This window comes from Hippopotamus amphibius, chromosome 10, assembly GCF_030028045.1.
Source record: "Hippopotamus amphibius kiboko isolate mHipAmp2 chromosome 10, mHipAmp2.hap2, whole genome shotgun sequence".
NCBI lineage: Eukaryota > Metazoa > Chordata > Mammalia > Artiodactyla > Hippopotamidae > Hippopotamus > Hippopotamus amphibius.
In genome coordinates this window covers 34,719,995-34,742,698 of record NC_080195.1, presented here as the reverse complement: position 1 = coordinate 34,742,698, position 22,704 = coordinate 34,719,995, and the positions used below count along the sequence as shown (strand labels likewise).

The window sequence follows — 22,704 nt, the reverse complement described above, 5'->3', positions numbered from 1 at the left end:
AGCTTTTCTCTTAAAAAGCTTGCTAACATAGCTTTGCTCTTAAAAGGCTCTCCTGCTTGTACCAGGATAAGCACCCAAGCCCGTTTCCTCCACACAGACCGTTGCCACCGGGCTTCCAGGACCTTCTCTTGGAGAGAGCTCACCTGCTCCAGGCAACAGTGGATGCTCTTTTTTTAGCTACACTTAAATACCACCCCTCAGTTCCTATTTTCAACTGCAAACTCCAAATATAACTCAGATCAAGTATTTTTGAGAATTCACTTCAGGCTTTTCATTTATAAAAAATTCAGACTTTTTTCAGACTGTTGCCTGTTTCTTCCTCTCATATAATTCTTTAGGAATAATCATTTGAGAACGCTGACACAGCATAGGTAATTTTCTTGGATTTAAATCTGAACTTTCACTATTAAATACATACTTCTTTGTCTAAACCAATAAATACAACATAAAAGTTAAAACTTGAGAGATGAGATTTGAGTTTACAAAGAAAAAAATGACATTAAGAACACTCCTAATACTTAGACTGAAAGGATCCATAAAGACCATGTATAGAGTTTCTTCCAGCCTACTCTTCGCCACAAAATATTTTACTCAAAAGACATCCTGCATGAGTAAGTTTGAGCACAACAAGAAAACAGCAAGAAGTTCTGGTCCCAGTGGGGGGTGGGGACAGGGCAAGGGGGCCCCAGATACTGTGGGCTACAGGAGCCTGAACTGACAACCTGAAAATTATGGGCACAGCCCACATATCTCATTTTACAACCAAGAAACTGAGGTGCCATCACTCAGCAGCAATAACAAGAGGACAGGCGTGGAGCCCAGGACTCCCACAACCCTGTCAGACACGAGAGCCATGTGACAACATGGGGATGCATTTACCAATCCTCATAACCACTCTTGGAGGAAGGCATTACCACCCACATTACACACGAGGAAACTGAAAAGGCTGCACGGCCAGGCTGGGGACTGCACAGAGGCACAAAGCAGCACAAAGACCAAGCGTTAACTCGGAAGAAGCACTCAGGGGTTTCCTACTTTTTATTGTTCTTCCATTTCATGCAGTTTAGAACACAGGTGATATAGGAAGGGACAGAGGGGCAATTTGGAAAATAAATTAGCAACAGAAATGTTAATAATCTCTCAAAACAATTTAAAATCATTCCCTTATTACTGTCCCCACCCACATCCAAGCCGCCATCCCTTCTCCCGTGGACAACTGCAACCATTTCTTCACCATCTTCCCCATTTTTACTCCCACTTCCTTCCAAACAATTCTCCACAGATCCCAGAGTAATAATAATAATTTTTTTAAATGGATTCATGTGACTCTCTGGCTTTCAACTCTTCAAAATAATTCCCATTGCTTTTTTCTTAAAACCATTGTTTTTACTGCGGCTACACCGTTATAGCTAAGCTTAAGAATCATGATATTCACTGCTGTGAAAGAATAATGAAAGAGTAGTACAGTTTGAAAAAGCAGCAAAACTTCATTAAACTCATTATTATTATATGATGCCTAAATCTCTGGCTGAATGGAGAGAAACGGAACTTCCTTCTCACTGGAAGTTTTATTGAAATAATTGTGGATTCACATGCAGTTATAAGAAATAACAGATTTCTTATACCTTTTACCAAGTTTCCTCCAATGGTAATATTTGCAAAACTAGAGTATAAATATCACAACCAGAATACTGACACTGAAAACCCTGATGGTATTCAGATTTCCCCATTTATACATGGCCTCATTTGATAATACTGGAAGCAAAGATGAAAGAGGAGAGAGAAAAATGGGGGAGAAGTGTTGCTTAAGGTCAGCCTTTTGGTAGAAAGAAAAGCAGGGCAATTGTCAGTGTTGAATTTTTTATCTTTTCCCTGGCTGAAAGGGCCAAATTAGACAGGTTGATGGAACAAACCCTGAAAGCTGAGCTGGCTTTGCTCTCTCTTTTTAAGAGAAAGCCTATAGCCCTTGTTGTCACTCTGTGCAAAAAGGTACTTTCCGGAGTTGGAGCTTTTAAAAAATTGTTTAAATCTTTAATGGCTGATTAAACCATCTTTAATGGTTTAATCTTTAATCTTTTTTTTTTTTTTTTTGGCTTACCCCTATATGCAACTGTAGTTGAATAAAAAGCCTAACGGTTATGAACCTGCATAGTATAATTTTTATATTTCCTAATTATGTTTCCTCCTTTTTCCAACAAGATATGTTAATCTTTATTTAAAATGTGTTTTCCTCTGTTGATCCTTAGCGTCTGTTTGTCTAAATGCTGCCCTCCTGGCTAAATTCTCCATCATTTTCACAAGTTACTGTTCGCTAAGAACACCAAACAAGAAAGCTGTATTTAAAACAAAACACACAATGCTTTCAGCCAAAGACACATGCTAAGTACTGGATACAGTAACATGCATTTTCAGAAACTTCTTTTAAAAGAACCACATCTAAATTCTGTTTTGAGGAAAAGCAAGGGAAAACAAGCACATCTGGATAAGAACATTTATTGGAATTTCTAACTAATAGAATATGTAATAATTTTTTTAACTTTCTAAAAAAAATTTTTATACAAGTTTAAGGTTATTTTCCATTCACAGTTACTACCAAATATTGGCTATATTCCCTGTGTTGTATAATACATCTTCGCACCTTTCCTACACCCGATAGTTTGTGCCTCCCACCTCCCCACACCTACAATGCCACCCCCACCCCTGACTAGTAACTACTCATTTGTTGCCTGTATCTGTGAGTCCACTTCTTTTTTGCTTTTTTCACTACTTTGTTGTATTTCTTAGATTCCATACATAAGTGATATCATACAGTGTTTGGATTTGTCTTTCTCTGTCTGACTTTATTCACTTACTGTAATGCTCTCCAAGTCCATTCATGCTGCTGCAAATGGCATAATTTCATTCTTTTTTATGGCTGAGTAGTATTTTTTATCTATTCATCTGTTGATGGATACAAGTTGCTTCCATATCTTGCCCACTGTAAATAATCTGCTATGAACAGTGAGGAGCATGTATCTTTTCAAAGTAGTGTTTTTGGTGTTTTTTTTTTTTTTTTTTTGAATATATACTCAGGAGTGGATGTACTAGATCATATGGTAGTTCTCATTTTAGTTTTCTGAGGAACCTCCACACTGTTTTCCACAGGGGCTGCACCAATTTACATTCCCATCAACAGTGTACAAGGGTTCCCTTTTCTTCACACACTTGCCAACATTTGTTATTTGGTTTTCGGTTTTTTTTTTTTTTGACAACAGCCATTCTGACAGGTGTGAGGTGTTATCTCATTGTGGTTTTGATTTGCCTTTCACTGATAATTAGTGATATTGAGCATCTTTTCATGTACCTATTGGCCATCTGCATGTCCTCTTTGGAAAAATATCTATTCAGGTCTTCCATCCATTTTCTTTTTAATCAGCTTGCTAGGTTTTTTTGATGTTGAGTTATATGAACTGTTTATATATGTTGGGTATTAACCCGATATTGGTCATATTATTTGCAAATATTTTTATTTTCTCCCATTCAGCAGACTGTCTTTTCACTTTCTCAATTTGTTTCCTTTGCCATGCAAAAGCGTTTAAGTTTAAAGGTCCCATTTGTTTATTTTTGCTTTTATTTACTTTACTTTAGAAGACAGACCCCCAAAAATATTGTTACAATTTATGTCAAAGAGTATTCTGCCTCGGTTTTCCTCTAGGAGTTTTATAGTATCCAGTCTCACATTTAGGTCTTTAATCCATCCTGAGTTTATTTTTGTATGTGGTGTTAGAGAATGTTCTACTTTCATTCTTTTACATCTAGTTGTCCAGTTTTCCCAGCACCACTTATTGAAGAGATGATACTAAACGTGTTTTGTGTTTATCTGTGCATATGTATCTGTCTGTGTGGCAAGTATATAACATTATCCCTCAAAAGAAAGATAAGAAAGAGACAGAAAACAAAGGAGAAAGGAAAAGAGAGAAGTACAGAGAAACAGAGAGGAAGAAAGGAGGAGGCAGAAAGGGAGGGAAAGGCTGGCCACATAGAAAAGTGAAATGAAACAGTATGAAGACAACCTTTTCTTGTGGAAATGTGCAATAAAATCCAGATTCCTACTGAAATGGAAAACTCCCCTCTTGGGTGGGTGAGTGGCTGGGGTTTGTTATGAAAGGGAATCAATATTTTACTTGACAATTTCCATGCTAAATGCCACTGTCATTTTCAGTGTCATTTCACTGTCATCTTCCCACAGTAAATAAAGAACAGTATAACACAGACTTCTCCCCCTGAGATTTGCAAACATGATCTCAATTGTACAACTGCAACAAATCATCCAGCAAATTCTTGGCAGAGTAAATCAAAGAACATATGTTTACCCAAGGTGAATGGTGGCCACTGGACTGTAGATTAACTACACTTGGCTCAGAAAGCTCCCTCGAACATGCTCTAAACCTGCCCACTAATGTACCCACAGTCATGCACACTCCCTACACCTACCACAAAAGTCTAAGAGCTTCACTGTAAAAATCCTACCTGTCAATTTTCATTTCTGACATAACTTGCTGAAAGCCTCACAAGTCCTCTCCTGAAAAGACTGTTACTTTCCACACTAAGACCACCAGACTGAAGAAAGACCTATTAACATGTGTCTGACTCCCATGGGTGCGCGGAACACATTCATCCAGTCACAGTCCAACACCGTTTACTTCCAGTTCCCATCTGGAATTGTAGCTTCAGAAATAGCAGCATTTGTTCTATAAAGAAAGGACTTTAAAAATACCTTCCTTATATAGTAAGCTGAAGATAGATTTCTTCCTGCTTCTTTCATAATATAATTTTTTAATGGGCTGCAATTAAAGCCAGTAAGACTTGGAATCTCATAATACCATTTTTACACCTTCTTTCATTTTTCAGAGTATATATGTCTTTCCAAATCTGGCAGAACTCTATATATTATGTAGTTTAAAAGTCACCAAAAAAATAATAAAGAATTTATCTTTCAACCGGTACATTTCCATATTATACCACGATTCAAAACTGTTGCCCTTCTTAGCAAATTCAGTCAAAGGAACTGATTCCCAAAGAAATATACGTGTACAAAATTTTTAAAAAGAAAGTTAGAATCAAATAGAAATCTGTAAAAATCACATTTTCAACATACACATCTTATCCTGAACTTCTAAAATATTCACATTCATTATCAATCACTATTTTGTATTTGATCAAATGCACATCTCATTTATACTGCTGCAAGATGTTATGAATTCCAAAGTTTATTTTGCTGTCTCCTAGAAAACAATTTGACTAGAGGGAAAAGATGCTAATTGTTATCAATAATAAAGCTGAGTGCAAATAATTCACACATTCTACATTTACTTAGATTTAATTTACTCTCTCTCCAAAGATGACCCGAGTGGTTTTCTGACTAGGGGCTGAATAGTCAGAACTGCTTCCTTTAGTGTCTGCAAACGCTTTTTTGCTTCTATAGTGAATATACCCTTGTGATCTTTCTCAAGTTCTGACAGTCAAGTAAATCAAAAAATGCCCACTATTCGTATCACCAGTTATTCCAAATCTACTTATTATCTCAGTATTATCAATTACAATGTGAACTTTTAGGAATTATTAATCAAAGGGTACTTTGCAGTCTGACACATTAAGGACAATGCCCAACAAAAACATCACCACTAAAACTAAAAGAAAAAAACAAAATACTTAAGTGATCTTAGCCTATTTTAGATTAAAAGGTAAGTAGAAAATATAAGCATATTTTAAAAACCAGTATTTCAGGGTAGGGGATTAAGAGGTACAAATTATTAAGTATAAAAAAATAAGTTACAAGAATATATTGTACAGCAAAGGGAATATAGCCAACACTTTACAATAACTTTAAATGAAGTATAATCTAAAAAATATTGAATCATTATGTTGTATGCCTGAAACTAATATACTATTGTAAATCAACTATGCTTTGATAAATAAATACCAGTATTTCCATGCTTACTTTCAGTAGATCCTTGGAGAAATCACCGCCCTCATCCACCCCTTGGAGGTTGGCAATGAACTCTTGGCAGGTCATCTTCTTTCCAATATTCTGGAAGAGAGGCAAATAAAACATCATAACGACATACGTGAAATTAAGGTTATTTCTTGAAAATGTGATTAAGCAAAGCAACACTGATTTGGTTTTTCAAAACTGAACACACGATATATGTGTATATATACATATATGCATACAAGTTCATACGCATATGAAAACACGGCTGGTTTATCATGCTTTTAAAACTGTCATTAAATATGACAGCAAAATTATGTCAAAACATTATTTTAGCCTAAGAAAAAATCTGAAAAACCTACGCTACATTTATAAAAATAATATATAATGTAGTTTTCAAAGGAAAAACATGAATAAAATATCATTTCTGAGCTGAACGATGACATTATTTATTTGCTTCTTTATTTGAATTTCCTGCCTATTGCTAAGGATGATGCAGGACCTGAGATTTCAGCTACTTCAAGCTAACTAGTCATTCTTTCACAATCTGCAAGCTAACCAGTCAGTCTACCACAATCTGCAGGCTAACTAGTCAGTCTATCACAATCTGCTGAATGCAGGCAGAAGCAGGACCACAGGAATTTATCACAGCAATTCTCACAGAGCAACTTAAGTGAGGTCAGCTGACAGCTGAACACACAGTAGGAGCCCTGAGATTTGGGAACCTGAATCTTTGCAGTGGGGCAGGAAGCATACCTACCCCTTCACTCTAAAGAGAGAAACCAGCTCTTATCTTCCAAGGCCTTACGCAAATCTAATCATTGCTCTGGGAATCACTAAGTGTTCCAATGCTGCTCACTACAGAAATAACACTGAAAAGATAGACCAAAACAAAGGCAACCAAACTTGAGTTCACAAAATGTAAGAAAAGCAAGAGACCCATGGAGAATTGTCTCCAAACACATTTCCAATCTGACTTAAGGATAATAAGTTTAACCAAAGAAAACCTCATTAATAAACAAAAATTAGAAAATCTGAACTGTAAAAAGAGAAAAGATACAAATATGCTGACTGAGAAAACTAACAAAACTGTTATAACAAAGAATCGCCTCCCATGCCCGCTCCAATCAACTTGTAGAAGCTGCCAGTTGTGAAGGATTCTGAGGTTGAATCTGGACACCAGCAGACACCTGTCATTCGTGCAGGAGAGGGATGTACTGACAGAACACAAGTGCACAGGCAGGGAGCCTCTGGCAAGCATGGTCCAAGTGAACACGAAGTGCACCAACATGGTAACATCCCTACACACAATACACATACAAATAAAATGTATGCTCAGCAAGATTATTTTATTCATAAAAGACTAAGAGTAGGGTACAACAGTAGTCTTCAAGTTGGTCCAGAATATTCCTGGAGACAAAGACTTTAAAAGGAATGCAGGAGAAAAGATGGCGGCGAAGTAGAGAGACGAGGAGTGCATCCCTCTCCACAGATGCATTGGGAATGCATGGAAGGACGCAGTCATTCCCACAGAGAACCGGCTGAACACCAGCAGACGGCCTCGGACACCAGAAAGGGCTGCGGGGAGCCCGACATAGCCGGTAGGGAGGCATCTACGAGGGCTCAAAGAGGGTGAAGCGGCGGAGCTGTGGCAGACGGGAGGGAGTGAGAAACATACGGAGGGTCCGCAGTGCAGCTCAGCGTTCCCGGACCGAGACATCGATCCGCGGCTGAACTGAGGGTCCGGGAGCGGGAGCGTGGGAACCGGAGAGCTGGTTCAGGGTGAGAAACATTGTTGCCGGTAGGGTGACGGACGGAGAGGACAGGAGGGAGGAGGTCCGCGGAGAGGAGTGCCCGTCCCTGAGAGCTGCCCGGCCATGATGGCGGCTGGAGGCTGCAGGCTCACGGGCAGCGGGGAGGAGCCGCGCGCGTAGACTCTCCCTCTCTTTCGGTGCCTCTGCAACAGGCAGTGGAGAGACGCCCTGCGGGCCACCTAAGGCACTCAGGGATAACAAGCACCCTCAGGTGCTCGGGCGGGGCTAGATTAAAACTCCTTGCAACGCCAGCAGCAGGGAGGCTGCCGAGAGAAAAAAAAAAAAAAACACAACAGCATCAATAAGAAAAAAACCCCGAGAGAGGCCCAACTCTAAGACTTTCTGTTTACGCCTGAGCCACCAGCGCCCTCTGCAACAGGCACCTCCAAGCCTGACTGAAACAACACTGCGCCACTGCTCACTCACTCCCAGGAGGAGGAACCACTATTGTATCCTCTCCCTCCCCATACACCGACGCTTACAGACGAACAATAAAGGAACCTCTGCTGGTCACAGAATAATGCAAAAAACCCAAGGCAAGGAGAAGGACACTTACACCTGAGACGCTAAGGAAAGAAAATTGTAGTATCAATACCTATTGAACTGGTCCATTCTGGGATCAGTTCTGGATTTTTTTTTTTCTTTTTTTCTTTCTCTCTCTCTCTCTTTTTTTTTTGTTTTTTTTGATTTATTAAATACGATCTTAGCCCTAAGGGATCTACAAGTTTTATAACATAATTTTTTAATGATATTTTTTATTCTTTTTTTTTTTTTGCCTTTTTATATACTTCTATATCTAGCTAAGTTTTTGGTAGTATGGACAAAATATCTTTCATACTTTCCTTTCATCCCTTTCTTTTATACACTTCTATTCCTTTCTTTTTCTTTGCATATTTCCAACCACATTACGCTCTTCTGTTCCCCTTTCTTCCAGCCATTTTAAGTGTATTTTATCTTAACATACTTATAAGCAACACTATCGGTCTGCTCAGACTCCTTGCTCTATTCTCCAGATTTAATATTAGGCTTTTGTCTTTATCTTAGTTCTTAGTACAGTTGTCTAATTACATTCTGAGAATCTCCATTCTCTCTGGTGGTACGCCAGCTCTTTTCTATTTTGATCCTAGCTTACAAAATCTCCCTGGATTGAAGTTTGTATGTGTAGGGTGTTATTTGTTGTTTGTTTGCTTTTGCTTTTGTCTCTGATTTGTTCTGTTTCAGTTGTCAATTTCTGCTGGGTTTCCCTTTGAATATCTGATAGCACACTGGGGTTCTGTCAGGTCTTTCTAGAGCCTTATGTCCTAACGGATTCAGTAATTGTGTGTCTTATACGTGTATGTGTTTCCTAGACTTAATATTCATTTAATCCAATACTTGGACATTAGTCTGAGGCTTGGACAGTCTTCTATAAACACCTCTATCGCCAGGACAAGCAACCCCAAAAGCGTGGACAACCATGAGGAAACAAAGAAACCCCATGCAGGCAAAGGAGCAGGAAAAAAACCCACAAGACCAAATAAATGAGGAGGAAATAGGAAAAATGCCTGAAAAAGAATTTAGAGTAATGATAGTCAAAATGATACAAAATCTCGATAACAAAATAGAGAAAGTACAAGAAACAGTTCATAAGAACTCAGAAAAACAAACCGCAATGGATAACAAAATAACTGAAATTAAAAATACTCTAGATGCTATAACCAGCAGAATGACTGAGGCAGAAGAACGAATAAGTGAGTTGGAAGATAGAATCGGGGAAATAACTGCCACAGAGCAGGAAAAAGAAAAAAGAATAAAAAGACTAGAAGACAGCCTCAGAGACCTCAGTGATAACCTTAAGCATACCAACATTCGAATTATAGGCATCCCAGAAGAAGAAGAAAACAAGAAAGGGTCTGAGAAAATATTTGAAGAGGTTCTAGTGGAAAACTTCCCCAACATGGGAAAGGAAATAATTCACCAAGTCCAAGAAGCACAGAGAGTCCCATACAGAATAAACCCAAGGAGAAATACACCAAGACACATATTAATCAAACTAATGACAATTAAACACAAAGAAAAAATATTAAAAGCAGCAAGAGAAAAGCAACAAATAACATATAAGGGAAAACCCATCAGGATAACAGCTGACCTTTCTACAGAAACTCTGCAGGCCAGAAGGGAATGGCAGGATATACTGAAAGTCCTGAAAGAGAGAAACCTACAGCCAAGAATACTCTACCCAGCAAGAATTTCATTCAGATTCGAGGGAGAAATCAAAAGCTTTCCAGACAAGCAAAAGTTAAGAGAATTCAGCACCACCAAACCAGCCTTACAACAAGTGCTAAAGGAACTTCTCTAAGTAGGAAACACAAGAAAAGGAAAACACCTACAAATACAAACCCAAAACAATTAAGAAAATGGTCATTGGAACACACATGTCAATAATCACTTTAAATGTAAATGGATTAAATGCTCCAACCAAAAGACACAGACTGGCTGAATGGATACAAAAACAAGACCCTTCTATATGCTGCCTACAAGAAACCCACTTCAGACCAAGGGATACATATAGACTGAAAGTGAAGGGATGGAAAAAGATATTCCATGCAAATGGAAGTCAAAAGAAAGCTGGAGTAGCAATACTCATATCAGACAAATTAGACTTGAAAGTAAAGACTATTAAAAGAGACAAGGAAGGGCACTACATAATGATCAAGGGATCCATCCAAGAAGAACATATCACAATGGTAAATATCTATGCCCCCAATATAGGAGCACCTCAATACATAAGGCAAATGCTAACAGCTCTAAAAGGGGACATCGACAGAAACACAATAATAGTGGGAGACTTGAACACCCCACTTACATCAATGGACAGATCATCCAAACAGAAAATCAATAAAGACACACAAGCTTTAAATGACACATTAGACCATCTCGACTTCATTGATATTTATAGGACATTCCATCCAAAAACGACAGAATACACTTTCTTCTCAAGTGCACACGGAACATTTTCCAGGATAGATCACATCTTGGGTCACAAATCAAACCTCAGCAAATTCAAGAAAATTGAAATCATATCAAGCATCTTCTCAGACCACAACGCCATGAGACTAGATATCAATTACAGGAAAAAAACTGCAAAAAATACAAACACATGGAGGCTAAACAATTCACTCCTAAACAACCAAGGAATCACTACAGAAATCAAAGAGGAAATCAAAAAATATCTAGAAACAAATGACAACGAAAACAGAACAACCCAAAACCTATGGGACGCAGCAAAAGCAGTTCTAAGAGGGAAGTGTATAGCAATACAGTCCTACCTTAAGAAACAAGAAAATGATCAAATAAACAACCTAACCTTACACCTCAAACAACTAGAGAAAGAAGAACAAAGAAACCTCAAAGTGAGCAGAAGGAAAGAAATCATAAAGATCAGAGCAGAAATAAATGAAAAAGAAAGGAAAGAAACCATAAGAAAAATAAATAAAACTAAAAGCTGGTTCTTTGAGAAGATTAACAAAATTGATAAACCTAATGGTTTATCTCATCAAGAAAAAAAGGGAGAAGATGCAAATCAACAGAATTAGAAATGAAAAAGGAGAAGTCACAACGGACACCTCAGAAATACAAAACATCATGAGAGACTACTACAAGCAACTATATGCCAATCAATTGGATAACCTGGAAGAAATGGATCCATTCTTAGAAAAATACAATCTTCCAAGACTGAACCAGGAAGAAATAGAAACCATGAACAGACCAATCACAAGTACGGAAATTGAGTCAGTGATTAAAAATCTCCCAACACACAAAAGCCCAGGACCAGATGGGTTCACGGGTGAATTCTATCAAACATTTCGAGAAGAGCTAACACCTATCCTTCTCAAACTCTTCCAAAATATTGCAGAAGGCAGAGCACTCCCAAACTCATTCTACGAGGCTACCATCACCCTGATACCAAAACCAGGCACAGATGTCACAAAAAAAGAAAACTACAGACCAATATCACTGATGAATATAGATGCAAAAATCCTCAACAAAATACTAGCTAACAGACTCCAACAGCACATTAAAAAAATCATACACCATGATCAAGTGGGGTTTATCCCTGGGATGCAAGGATTCTTCAATATATGCAAATCAATCAACGTGATACATCGTATCAACAAATTGAAGGATAAAAACCATATGATCATTTCAATAGATGCAGAAAAAGCTTTTGACAAAGTTCAACATCCATTTATGATAAAAGCTCTCCAGAAAATGGGCATAGAAGGAAATTACCTCAACATAATCAAAGCCATATATGAAAAACCAAAAGCCAACATCGTTCTCAATGCGGAAAAACTGGAAGAATTCCCTCTAAGAACAGGAACAAGACAAGGGTGTCCACTCTCTCCACTATTATTCAACATAGTTTTGGACGTTTTAGCCACAGCCATCAGAGAAGAAAAAGAAATAAAAGGAGTCCAAATTGGAAAAGAAGAAGTAAAATTGTCACTCTTTGCAGATGACATGATATTATATATAGAAAACCCTAAAGACTCTACCAGAAAACTGCTAGCACTAATTGATGAGTTTAGTAAAGTAGCAGGATACAAAATTAATGCCCAGAAATCTCTTGCATTCCTATACACTAACAACGGAAGAGCAGAAAGAGAAATTAAGGAAACTCTCCCATTCACCATTGCAACAGAAAGAATAAAATACCTAGGAATAAACCTGCCTAAGGAGGCAAAAGATCTGTATGCAGAAAACTTTAAGACATTGATGAAAGAAATCAAAGACGACACAAACAGATGGAGGGACATACCATGTTCCTGGATTGGAAGAATCAACATCGTGAAAATGTCTGTACTACCCAAAGCAATTTACAGATTCAACGCAATCCCGATCAAATTACCAATGGCATTTTTCACAGAACTAGAGCAAGAAATCTTACGATTTGTATGGAAACGCAAAAGACCCCGAATAGCCAAAGCAATCTTGAGAAGGAAAAATGGAGTTGGTGGAATCAGGCTTCCTGACTTCAAACTATACTACAAGGCCATAGTGATCAAGACAGTATGGTACTGGCACAAAAATAGAAAGGACGATCAATGGAATAGAATAGAGAACTCAGAAGTAAGCCCAAACACATATGGGCACCTTATCTTTGATGAAGGAGGCACGAGTATACAATGGAAAAAAGACAGCCTCTTCAATAAGTGGTGCTGGGAAAATTGGACAGCAACATGTAAAAGAATGAAATTAGAACACTTCCTAACACCATACACAAAAACAAACTCCAAATGGATTAAAGACCTACATGTAAGGCCAGACACTATAAAACTCCTAGAGGAAAACATAGGCAGAACACTCTATGACATCCATCAAAGCAAGATCCTTTTTGACCCACCTCCTACAATCATGGAAATAAAATCAAGAATAAACGAATGGGACCTCATGAAACTTAAAAGCTTTTGCACAGCAAAAGAAACCATAAACAAGACTACAAGGCAACCCTCAGAATGGGAAAAAATAATTGCCTATGAAACAACGGAGAAAGGATTAACCTCCAAAATATACAAGCAGCTCATGCAGCTTCATACCAAAAAAGCAAATAACCCAATCCACAAATGGGCAGAAGACCTAAATAGACATTTCTCCAAAGAAGACATACAGATGGCCAACAAACACATGAAAAGATGCTCAACATCACTCATCATCAGAGAAATGCAAATCAAAGCCACAATGAGGTACCACCTCACACCAATCAGAATGGCCATCATCACAAAGTCTGGAAACAACAAATGTTGGAGAGAGTGTGGAGAAAAGGGAACTCTCCTGCACTGTTGGTGGGACTGTAAGTTGGTCCAGCCACTATGGAAAACAATTTGGAGGTTCCTTCAAAAACTACAAATAGAACTACCATATGATCCAGTCATCCCACTCCTGGGCATATACCCAAAGAAAACCATAATCCCAAAAGAAACTTGTACCATAATGTTTATTGCAGCACTATTCACAATAGCCAGGACATGGAAGCAACCTAAATGCCCATCAACAAATGAATGGATACAGAAGATGTGGCATATATATACAATGGAATATTACTCAGCTATAAAAAGGGATGAGATGGAGCTATATGTAATGAGGTGGATAGAACTACAATCTGTCATACAGAGTGAAGTAAGTCAGAAAGAGAAAGACAAATATTGTATGCTAACTCACATATACGGAATCTAAAAATGGTACTGATGAACTCAGTGACAAGAACAAGGAAGCAGATACAGAGAATGGACTGGAGAACTCGAGGTATGGGAGGGGGCGGGGGGTGAAGGGGAAACTGAGATGAAGCGAGAGAGTAGCACAGACATATATATACTACCAACTGTAAAATAGTCAGTGGGAAGTTGTTGTATAACAAAGGGAGTCCAACTCGAGGATGGAAGATGCCTTAGAGGACTGGGGCAGGGAGGGTGGGGGGACTTGAGGGGGGGGCGTCAAGGAAGGGAGGGAATACGGGGATATGTGTATAAAAACAGATGATTGAACCTGGTGTACCCCCAAAAAAAATAAATTAAAAAAAATAAAAAATAAAAAATAAAAGGAATGCAAAACCATAGGTAGTTTTAAGGGAGTGTTTATACAGAACTTAACTTCAAAAATACAGATGTGCCTGAGAACAGATTCATCTGTGTGTCTTAAAAGTAATCACTTCCCATTTCCCCTTTCACAATTGCCCTTCTGCCTTACAACATGAAACAGTCTGTCCAACGCAGGCTAGCTAATTAATTATAGTAAAAGTGATAAATGACTTCTGTTAAAAACCTTGCTTCCACCATCAGCAAAGAGGGCATAAGAGTCACACTTACATGAAAGACTGGATGAATGTTTTAACGAGAATAGGCTTTGCCAATTAATATATTTGATAGATATTTCCTACAATTTGAATAAACTGCACCTCAGTCCTAAGTTTTGATGAAAATGTATTTAAAGCACAGAAAAGAACTTTAGTGGAAAATACTGTTTTATTAGATTATACTGAAGAAGACAGTATCTCAGTTTTCCCAATCCTATCGAGTGTATCAGATCAAACAAGGTGCCCCAAGGTAAAAAGTAACAAGTACAATCAATAGTCATTTTGCTATGACTTGGCAAGGCTTTTTTGGGATATGCTTCAAGGATTTAAGAAAATGAATGAGTAATGACTAGGTAAAATATTCTTTTCCAAGCCAGGTGGTTCCAATTCTTTGCTTTTAAAAAAATTAAAAGAGAACATAATTTAATCATCAGTTAAGGAGAAAAAATGTTTTCTTAGTATGTGATTTGGTGAATTCAAATATATGTAACATCTGTTTTTAATCAATTTTGCATTGTTAATAATGATAAAAACTTTTTTTAGAATGATTTATATTTAAACACCTGAAGCCTTTTAATCATAGGAAATTGAAAGTTTCATTTCAATTTACATAATTTTTGTTAAAATAAGTATCAAATAAAACAATATCAATAGAAGACTCCCAAATATAAAAACATATTACACAAATAAAAATAAAGCTATGGAAAAGTATGCAAACTATGATACCAGGAGCAAAAAAAAAGGGTTTTTTTTTTAATATGATGGAGTGTCAACTCACTGTAACTTGTGAAAAAATACCAGCTTTATTGAAATATAATTCATATAACATTCACCCTTTTGAACCATACAATTTAATACTTCTTAGTATATTGATAAGGTTGTATGGCCATCACCACTATCTAAATTCTGGACATTTTCATCACTCCCAGAAAGCCGCCCCATATCCACTAGTAGTCACTCCCCAAATCTGCCCTCCCATCCCACCACTCATCTCCTGGCAACCACTAATAAACTTTTTACCTACTAAACTCTATGGAGTTGCCTACTCAGGACATTTCACATAAATGGAATCATACAAAACATGGTCTTTTATGACTGGCTTCTTTCACTTAGGTATAACGTTTTCAAGGTTCACCCGCATTGTAGCATTAATTAGTATTTAACTTTTTATTGCCAAATAATATTCCATTATATGAGTATATTAAATTGTGTTTATCCATTCAGAAGTTGGTAGATACTTCACTGTTTCCACATTTTGGTTATTATAACGTAGCTAAAAATATTTGTGTACAAGTTCCTGTGTGGACATGTTTTCATTTCTCCCGTGTGTGTAACTCAGGGGTGGGACTGCTGGGTCATATGGTAACTCTGTTTAATCATTTGAGGAACTAGTGGCACCAGTTTATGTTCCCACTAGAGGTGTATGAGAGTTTCAGTTTCTCTACATCCTTACCAACACTTACGCGTCCTGTTTATTTTAGCCAACCTAGGGGGTGTGAACTGGTAGCTTGTGGTTCTGATTTGCTTATGGGCCATTTGTATATATTCTTTGGAGAAACGCCTATTGGAATTCTTTGCCCTTTTCTTATTATTTGTGTTTTACTGTTGAGTTGTAAGTGTCCTTTATATATTCTGGATACAAGCTCCTTATCATATATGTACTTTGCAAATACTGTCTCCTATTATGTGAGTTGTCTTTTCACTTGATGGTGTTCTTTGAAGCAGAGAAAGTTTCTAACCTAGATGATATTCAATTTATTTTTTCTTTTGTTGCTTCTGCTTTTGGTGTCATATGTAACAAATTATTGTCTATTTCAAGGTCACAAAGATTTACTCCTATGTTTTCTAAGAGAATTTATATTGTTAGTGCTTACATTTATATATTTGATCCATTTTGCATTAATTTTTTACAGGGTAGGGAAGACAAATCCAACTTCATTCTTTTGCATGTGGCTATCCAGCTGTCCCAGCACCATATTCTTTCTCCACTGAATGGCCTCGGCATCCTTGTCAAAAATCAACAGACTGTAAATGTAAGGGTTTACTTCTGAACTTTTAATTCTATTGCATTGATCTAGATGTTTGGTTTGATGTCAATATAATACTCTCTCGATTCTTACAGCTTTGTCGTAAAGCTGTTTTCACCTCTGCATTCTTTTTGTTATGGTTAAAAAACACATAAACAATTTACAAAAACAAATGATTTTTATGCGCACAGTTCAGTAGGCTTATGTATAGTCACATTCTTATGAAACAGATTTCCAGAACTACTTCATCTTGCAAATCTAAAACTCTATCCTCATTTAAAAAACAACTCTCCTTTTCCCCCTCCCCCTGGCTTCTGGTAACCATCATTCTACTTTCTGTTCTAATAATCTGAATATTTAGGTAACTCATGAAAGTGAAATCATAGTGTTCTCAAAGTTTATCCACGTTGTGGCATACGTCAGAAGTTCTACCTTTTTTAAGGCTGAATACTTCACCGTATGTATACCACATTTTTGTTCAACAATTCATCCACTGACGGACATTTGGGGTGTTCCACTTCTGGACTATTTTAAGTGCTGCTATTAACATGGGTGTGCAAATATCTTCTTGAGATCCTGCTTTCAAATGTTTTGGATATATAGCCAGAAACAGGATGTAGGCATCATGTGGTGTTTCTATTTTTTTAAGGAACCACCATACTGTTTTCCATAGGGTCGCACTATTTCACAATCCCACCAACAGTGTACAAGGGTTCCAATTTCTCCACATACTTGCTATTCTCTGTTTTTTCTTAATAGTAGCCATCCTAATGGGTGTGAGGTAGTTTTGATTGGCATTTATTTGATGATTAGTGCAAGCTGAGCATCTTTTCATATGTTTCTTGGTTATTTGTATAATATCTTCAGATAAATGTCTAATTCAAATCCTTTGCCCTATTTTTAATTAGGTTATTTGACTTTTTCTGTTGTTGTAGAGCTTTTGAAGTTCATTACATATTCTGGATATTAATTCCTCATCAGATATATGATTTGCAAATACTTTCTCCCATTCTGTAGGCTGTCATTTCACTTTGCCTGTGTGCTTTGACATACAAAAGTTTGTAAGTTTGATGTAAGCCCATTTGTCTATTTTTAATTTTGCTACCGTGCTTTGGGTATCAGATCCAAGGAAATCACTGCCAAGTCCAATGTCATGAAGTTTTTCCTCTATGTTTTCTTCTAGGAGTTTTGTAGTTTTAGGCTTTATATTTCGGTCTTTGAGTTAATTTTTATATGGTATAAGAGAGCAACTGCACTCTTCTGCTTGTGGATATCCTTTATTCCAGCACCACTCGTTGACGAGACTGTCCCTTCCCCAGTGAGTGGTCTTAGCACCCCTGCTGAAGATCGTTAAAGCATACATGCAAGAGTTTATTTGGGGGCTCTGTACTCTACTCCATTTGTCTATTTGCCTGTCTTTATGCCAGTATCACATTCTTCAGATTATTGTAGATTTTTAATATGTTTTGAAATCAGGAAGTGTGAATCCTCCAATTTTGTTGCTTTGTTTTTCAAATCTGTTTAGGCTATTCACAGTCCCTTGACATTCCATATGAATTTTAGGGTGAATTTTTCTATTTCTGCAAAAAATGTCATTGGGATTTTGATAGGAATTTTAATTAATTTTCAGTATTAGCTTATCAAATTTCTGGGAAGAAAAAAAAGCCAGTTGTGGTTTTTTCATTTTTTATAAATTTTTTTAATTTGTTTATTTATTTATTACTGGCTGCATTGGGTCTTTGTTGTTGCATGGGCTTTCTCTGGTTGTGGCAAGCAGGGGCTACTCTTCGTTGCTGTGTGCGGGCTTCTTATTGCAGTGGCTTCTCTTGTTGCAAAGCACGGGCTCTAGGCACACAGACTTCAGTAGTTGTGGCTCACCCCCAGAGTGAAGGCTCAGTGGTTGTGGTGCATGGACTTAGTTGCTCCGAGGCATGTGGGATGTTTCTGGACCAGGGATAGAACCAGCGTCCCCTGCATTGGCAGGAGGATTCTTAACCACTGCGCCACCAGGGAAGTCCCCAGCCAGGGTTTTGACAATGACTGTGTTAGGTTATTTGACTTTTTTTGATCTCCAGATCACTTTGGAGAGTATGGCACTAACATTAAGCGTTCCATTCCATGACCATGAAATTACTTTCCATTTAACTTGGTTTCTTTCAACAATGTTTTATAGTTTTCAATGTCAATGTATTCATCTTATTTTGTTGTTTATTCTTAAGTATCTTACTATTTCTGATTGATATTGTAAATGAAATGAATTTCATTTTCATGTTATTCATTGCTAGTATCAGCAATAGAAATGACCTATGTATATTCAACTTTTATTCTACAGCCTTGCTGAACTTGTTTTTTAAATTCTTATCATTTTTCTGGGTTTTTTTTTCCCCTTTCATAGATTCCTTCAGATTTCCTACATAAAAGATCAGCTCTTCTGCAGAGATAATTTTACTTATTTCTTTCTAATCTTGATACGTTTTATTTTTTATCCTTGCCTAATTACGCTGGATAAAATCTTCAATATGTTACGAAGAAGTGGCAAGAGTAGACATTCTTGCCTTGTTTCTGATCTGGGGGACGGCTTTCCATCTTTCCCATAAAGTATGATATTAGCTATGAGTTTTCCATAGATGTTCAATCTCAGCAATTAAAGAAATTCCTTTTTATTCCTGGCTTATTAGATGTTTTCTTTTTAGTTATGAAATGGTATTGGATTTTGGCAATGCTTCTTAGGTGTTTACTAAGATAATCATGTGGCTTTTCTCTTTTATTCCATTAATAAGGTGATTAGATTTTCATATGTTGAACCAATCTTGCATTCCTGTAATAAATCTCAAATGGTTATAATTTATAGTCCTTTTTATATATTGCTAGATTAGGCTTCTTTTTTTTTTTTTTTTTTTTCTTTAAAGGATTTTGTGTCTATAGTCACAAGGGCTATTCATAACGGCTATTAGTTTTCCTGTGATAGTTTTGTCTGGTTTTGGTATCAGGGTAATACAGTCCTCACAGAATGCTTTGAAGTATTCACTCCCCTTTTATTTTTTCCTGAACATTTTGTGAAGGATTTATATTAAAACTTCTTTAATGTTTGGTACAATTCACAAGTAATGCCATCTGGTCTTGGGCTTTTCTTTGTGGCAAGTTTTTTGCTTATTTGTTTGTTTGTTTTACTAATTAAATCTCTTTATTTGCTATGGGTCTACTCAGATTTCCTATTTCTTCTTGATTCAGTTTCAACAGTATTTAGCATTCTAGGAATCTGTCCATTTCACCTGGGTGACCTAATTTGCTAACATACAATTGCTGATGGTATTCTATTATAATCCTTTTATTTCTGTAAGGTAACAGTAAACGTCCCCTCTTTCATTACTGATTTTAATAATTTAAGTCTTTTTTTCATTGTCAGGCTAGCTAAACATTCGTCAATGTTGTTGACCTTTTCAAACAGTAAATTTCTAGTTTCATTAAAATATTTGTTTTCCTTTTCTCTAACTTATTTCTGCTTTAAATTATTTCCTTCCTTCTGGTTTCTTTGGGTTAGGTTTGCTTTATTTTTGTTTCTTATACTGGAAGGTTAGGTTATTGCTTTGAGATCATTCTTTTTTAATATAAGCAATTACAGCAACAAATATGCCACTTAGCAATACTTGAGCTGTATTTCGTATGTTTTATGCTGTATTTTAATTTTCATTTGTCTCAAAGTATTTTTTAATTTCCCTTGTGAATTTCATCTTTGGCCCATAGTCATTCAGGAATGTGTTGTTCAATTTCCACAAATTTCACTCTGTTAATGATTTATAATTCTGTTCCACTGTACTTAGTGAACATACATTCTATATTTTCATGCCTTTTCAACTTACTGAGACTTGTTTTATGTTCTATTCTGGAAACTATTCCATGTGTACTTGAACAGAATACATGCTCTATTGCTGCTGAGTGGAGTGTGCTATAAATGTCCATGAGATCCAGCTAGTTCACAGTGTTGTTAAAATCGTCTATTCCTTTGCTGATATTCTGTCTAGTTATTCTAAAGATAATTGTAAGTGGGGTACTAAAGTCTCAAACTATTATGGTTGAATTGTCTATTTCTCCCTTAAAATTCCCCCCCACCCCACACCGGCTTTACTGAGATATAGCTGACATACAACATTGTGTGACTTTTTATGTGTTTAACATCACAACATTAAGTGATGTTTTTATACACATATATAGTGAAACGATTATCACAGTAAGGTTAGTTAACACAGCCATCACCTCACACAATTACCTTTTTTGTGTATGTATGAGGAGAACTTTTAAAATCTACTCTCTTAGCAACTTACAAGTATGCAATACAATACTGTTAACTACAGTTACCATGCTGCACCCTCTCCAGGACATATTCATCTTATAACTGGAGGTCTGTAAGCTCTGGCCACCTTGACCCATTTCCTCCACCCTGCAGCCCCTGGCCATCACCAATCTACTCTCTGTTTCCATGAGTTCATTTTTATTCTTTTCTCCCAGCTTTACTGAGATATAATTGACATGTAACATTCTATACATTTAAGGTGTCCAACGTAGTGATTTAACATACGTACATACAGCAAAATGACTGCCACAGTAAGGTTAACACATACAGCATTCCACGTTTACATTTTTGTGTGTGTGGTGACAACTTTGAAGATCTTTTCTGTTAACAACTTTCAAATATACAATACAGTACTGTTGACCACAGTCATCATGCGGTGCATTAGATCCTGAGAACTAATTCATCTTATAAGTGAAAGTCTGTATCCTTTGACGACCTTCACCTGTTTCCCCCACACATACTTGATCTTGGCAGCCACCAATTTGCTGTTTCTATGTGTGCGTTTTCTTTTTAGATTCCACATATAAAAAAGATCATACAATATTTGTCTTTCCCTGACTTATTTCACTAGCATAATGCCCTCAAGCTTCATCCATGCTCTCGCAAACAGTAGGATTTCCTTCTATTTTATGGCTGAATAATATTTCATTGTGTATGTGTGTATCTATCTACCTACCTACTTACCTACCTACTTTACCCATTCATCCATAGATGGACACAAGTTGTTTTCATGCCTTGGCTATTATAAATAATGCTGCAATGAACAGAGGAGCATGGGTATTCTTTTAGAGATAGAACAGAGGAGCATGGGTATTCTTTTACAGATAGAACAGAGGAGCATGGGTATTCTTTTAGAGATAGTAATTTCATTTCCTATGACTATATACCCAGCAGTGGGACTGCTGGATTATATGGTAGTTCTATTTTAATTATGAGAAACGTCCATACTGTTTTCCGTATGTGGCCTGTATCATTACATCCTCACCAACAGTACACAAGGGTTCCCTTTTCTCCACATCCTTCCCAGCACTTGTTAACTGCTGTCTTTTTGAGAACAGCTATTCTAACAGGGGTGAAGAGATAGCTCATTGTGAGGTGATACCTCATTACGGTTTTGATTTGTACTTCCTTGATGACTAATAATGATGAGCATCTTTTCATGTACCCGTTGGCTATGTGTATATTTTCCTTGGAAAAATCCAGTTTCTTTGCCTGTTTAATCAGATTATTATTATTGTTAGCGAGTTGTGTGAGTTTCTTATGTATTTTGACTATTAACCATTTAGCAGACATACAACTTACAAATACTTTTTCCCATTCCACAGGTTGCCTATTCTTTTTGTTGATGATTTCCTTTGCTGTGCAGAATGTTTTAAGTTAGATGTTGTCCCATTTATTAATTTTTGTTTTTAATGCTTTTGCTTTTGATGTCAAGAGTCAAAACACCACTGCCAAGACCAATGTCAAAGAACCTACTGCCTATGTTTTCTTCTAAGAGTGTTATGGCTTCAGGTCTTACATTCAAGTCTTTAATCCATTTCAAGCTAATTTTGTGAGTGATGTAAGGGTCCAGTTTCATTCTTTAGTATGTGGTTATCCAGTTCTTCCAACACCATTTATTGAAGAGACTATCTTTTCCCCATTGAGCATTCTTAGCTACCTTTTCATATATTAGTTGATTATATATGTGATGTGTGGATTAATTTCTG

At 36.9% G+C, this 22,704-nt stretch overlaps 1 protein-coding gene across 11 annotated transcripts in view; it reads right to left on the bottom strand.

The window, feature by feature from the left end:
• PSD3 (pleckstrin and Sec7 domain containing 3) overlaps positions 1–22,704 on the bottom strand; it is a 528,631-nt gene that overhangs the window by 240,439 nt on the left and 265,488 nt on the right. For all 11 annotated transcript variants that reach the window (XM_057697902.1, XM_057697903.1, XM_057697905.1 and 8 more), the window contains one exon: positions 5,981–6,070. In XM_057697902.1, the coding sequence (XP_057553885.1) occupies positions 5,981–6,070 (90 nt within the window). The remainder of the gene's footprint in view (positions 1–5,980; positions 6,071–22,704) is intronic.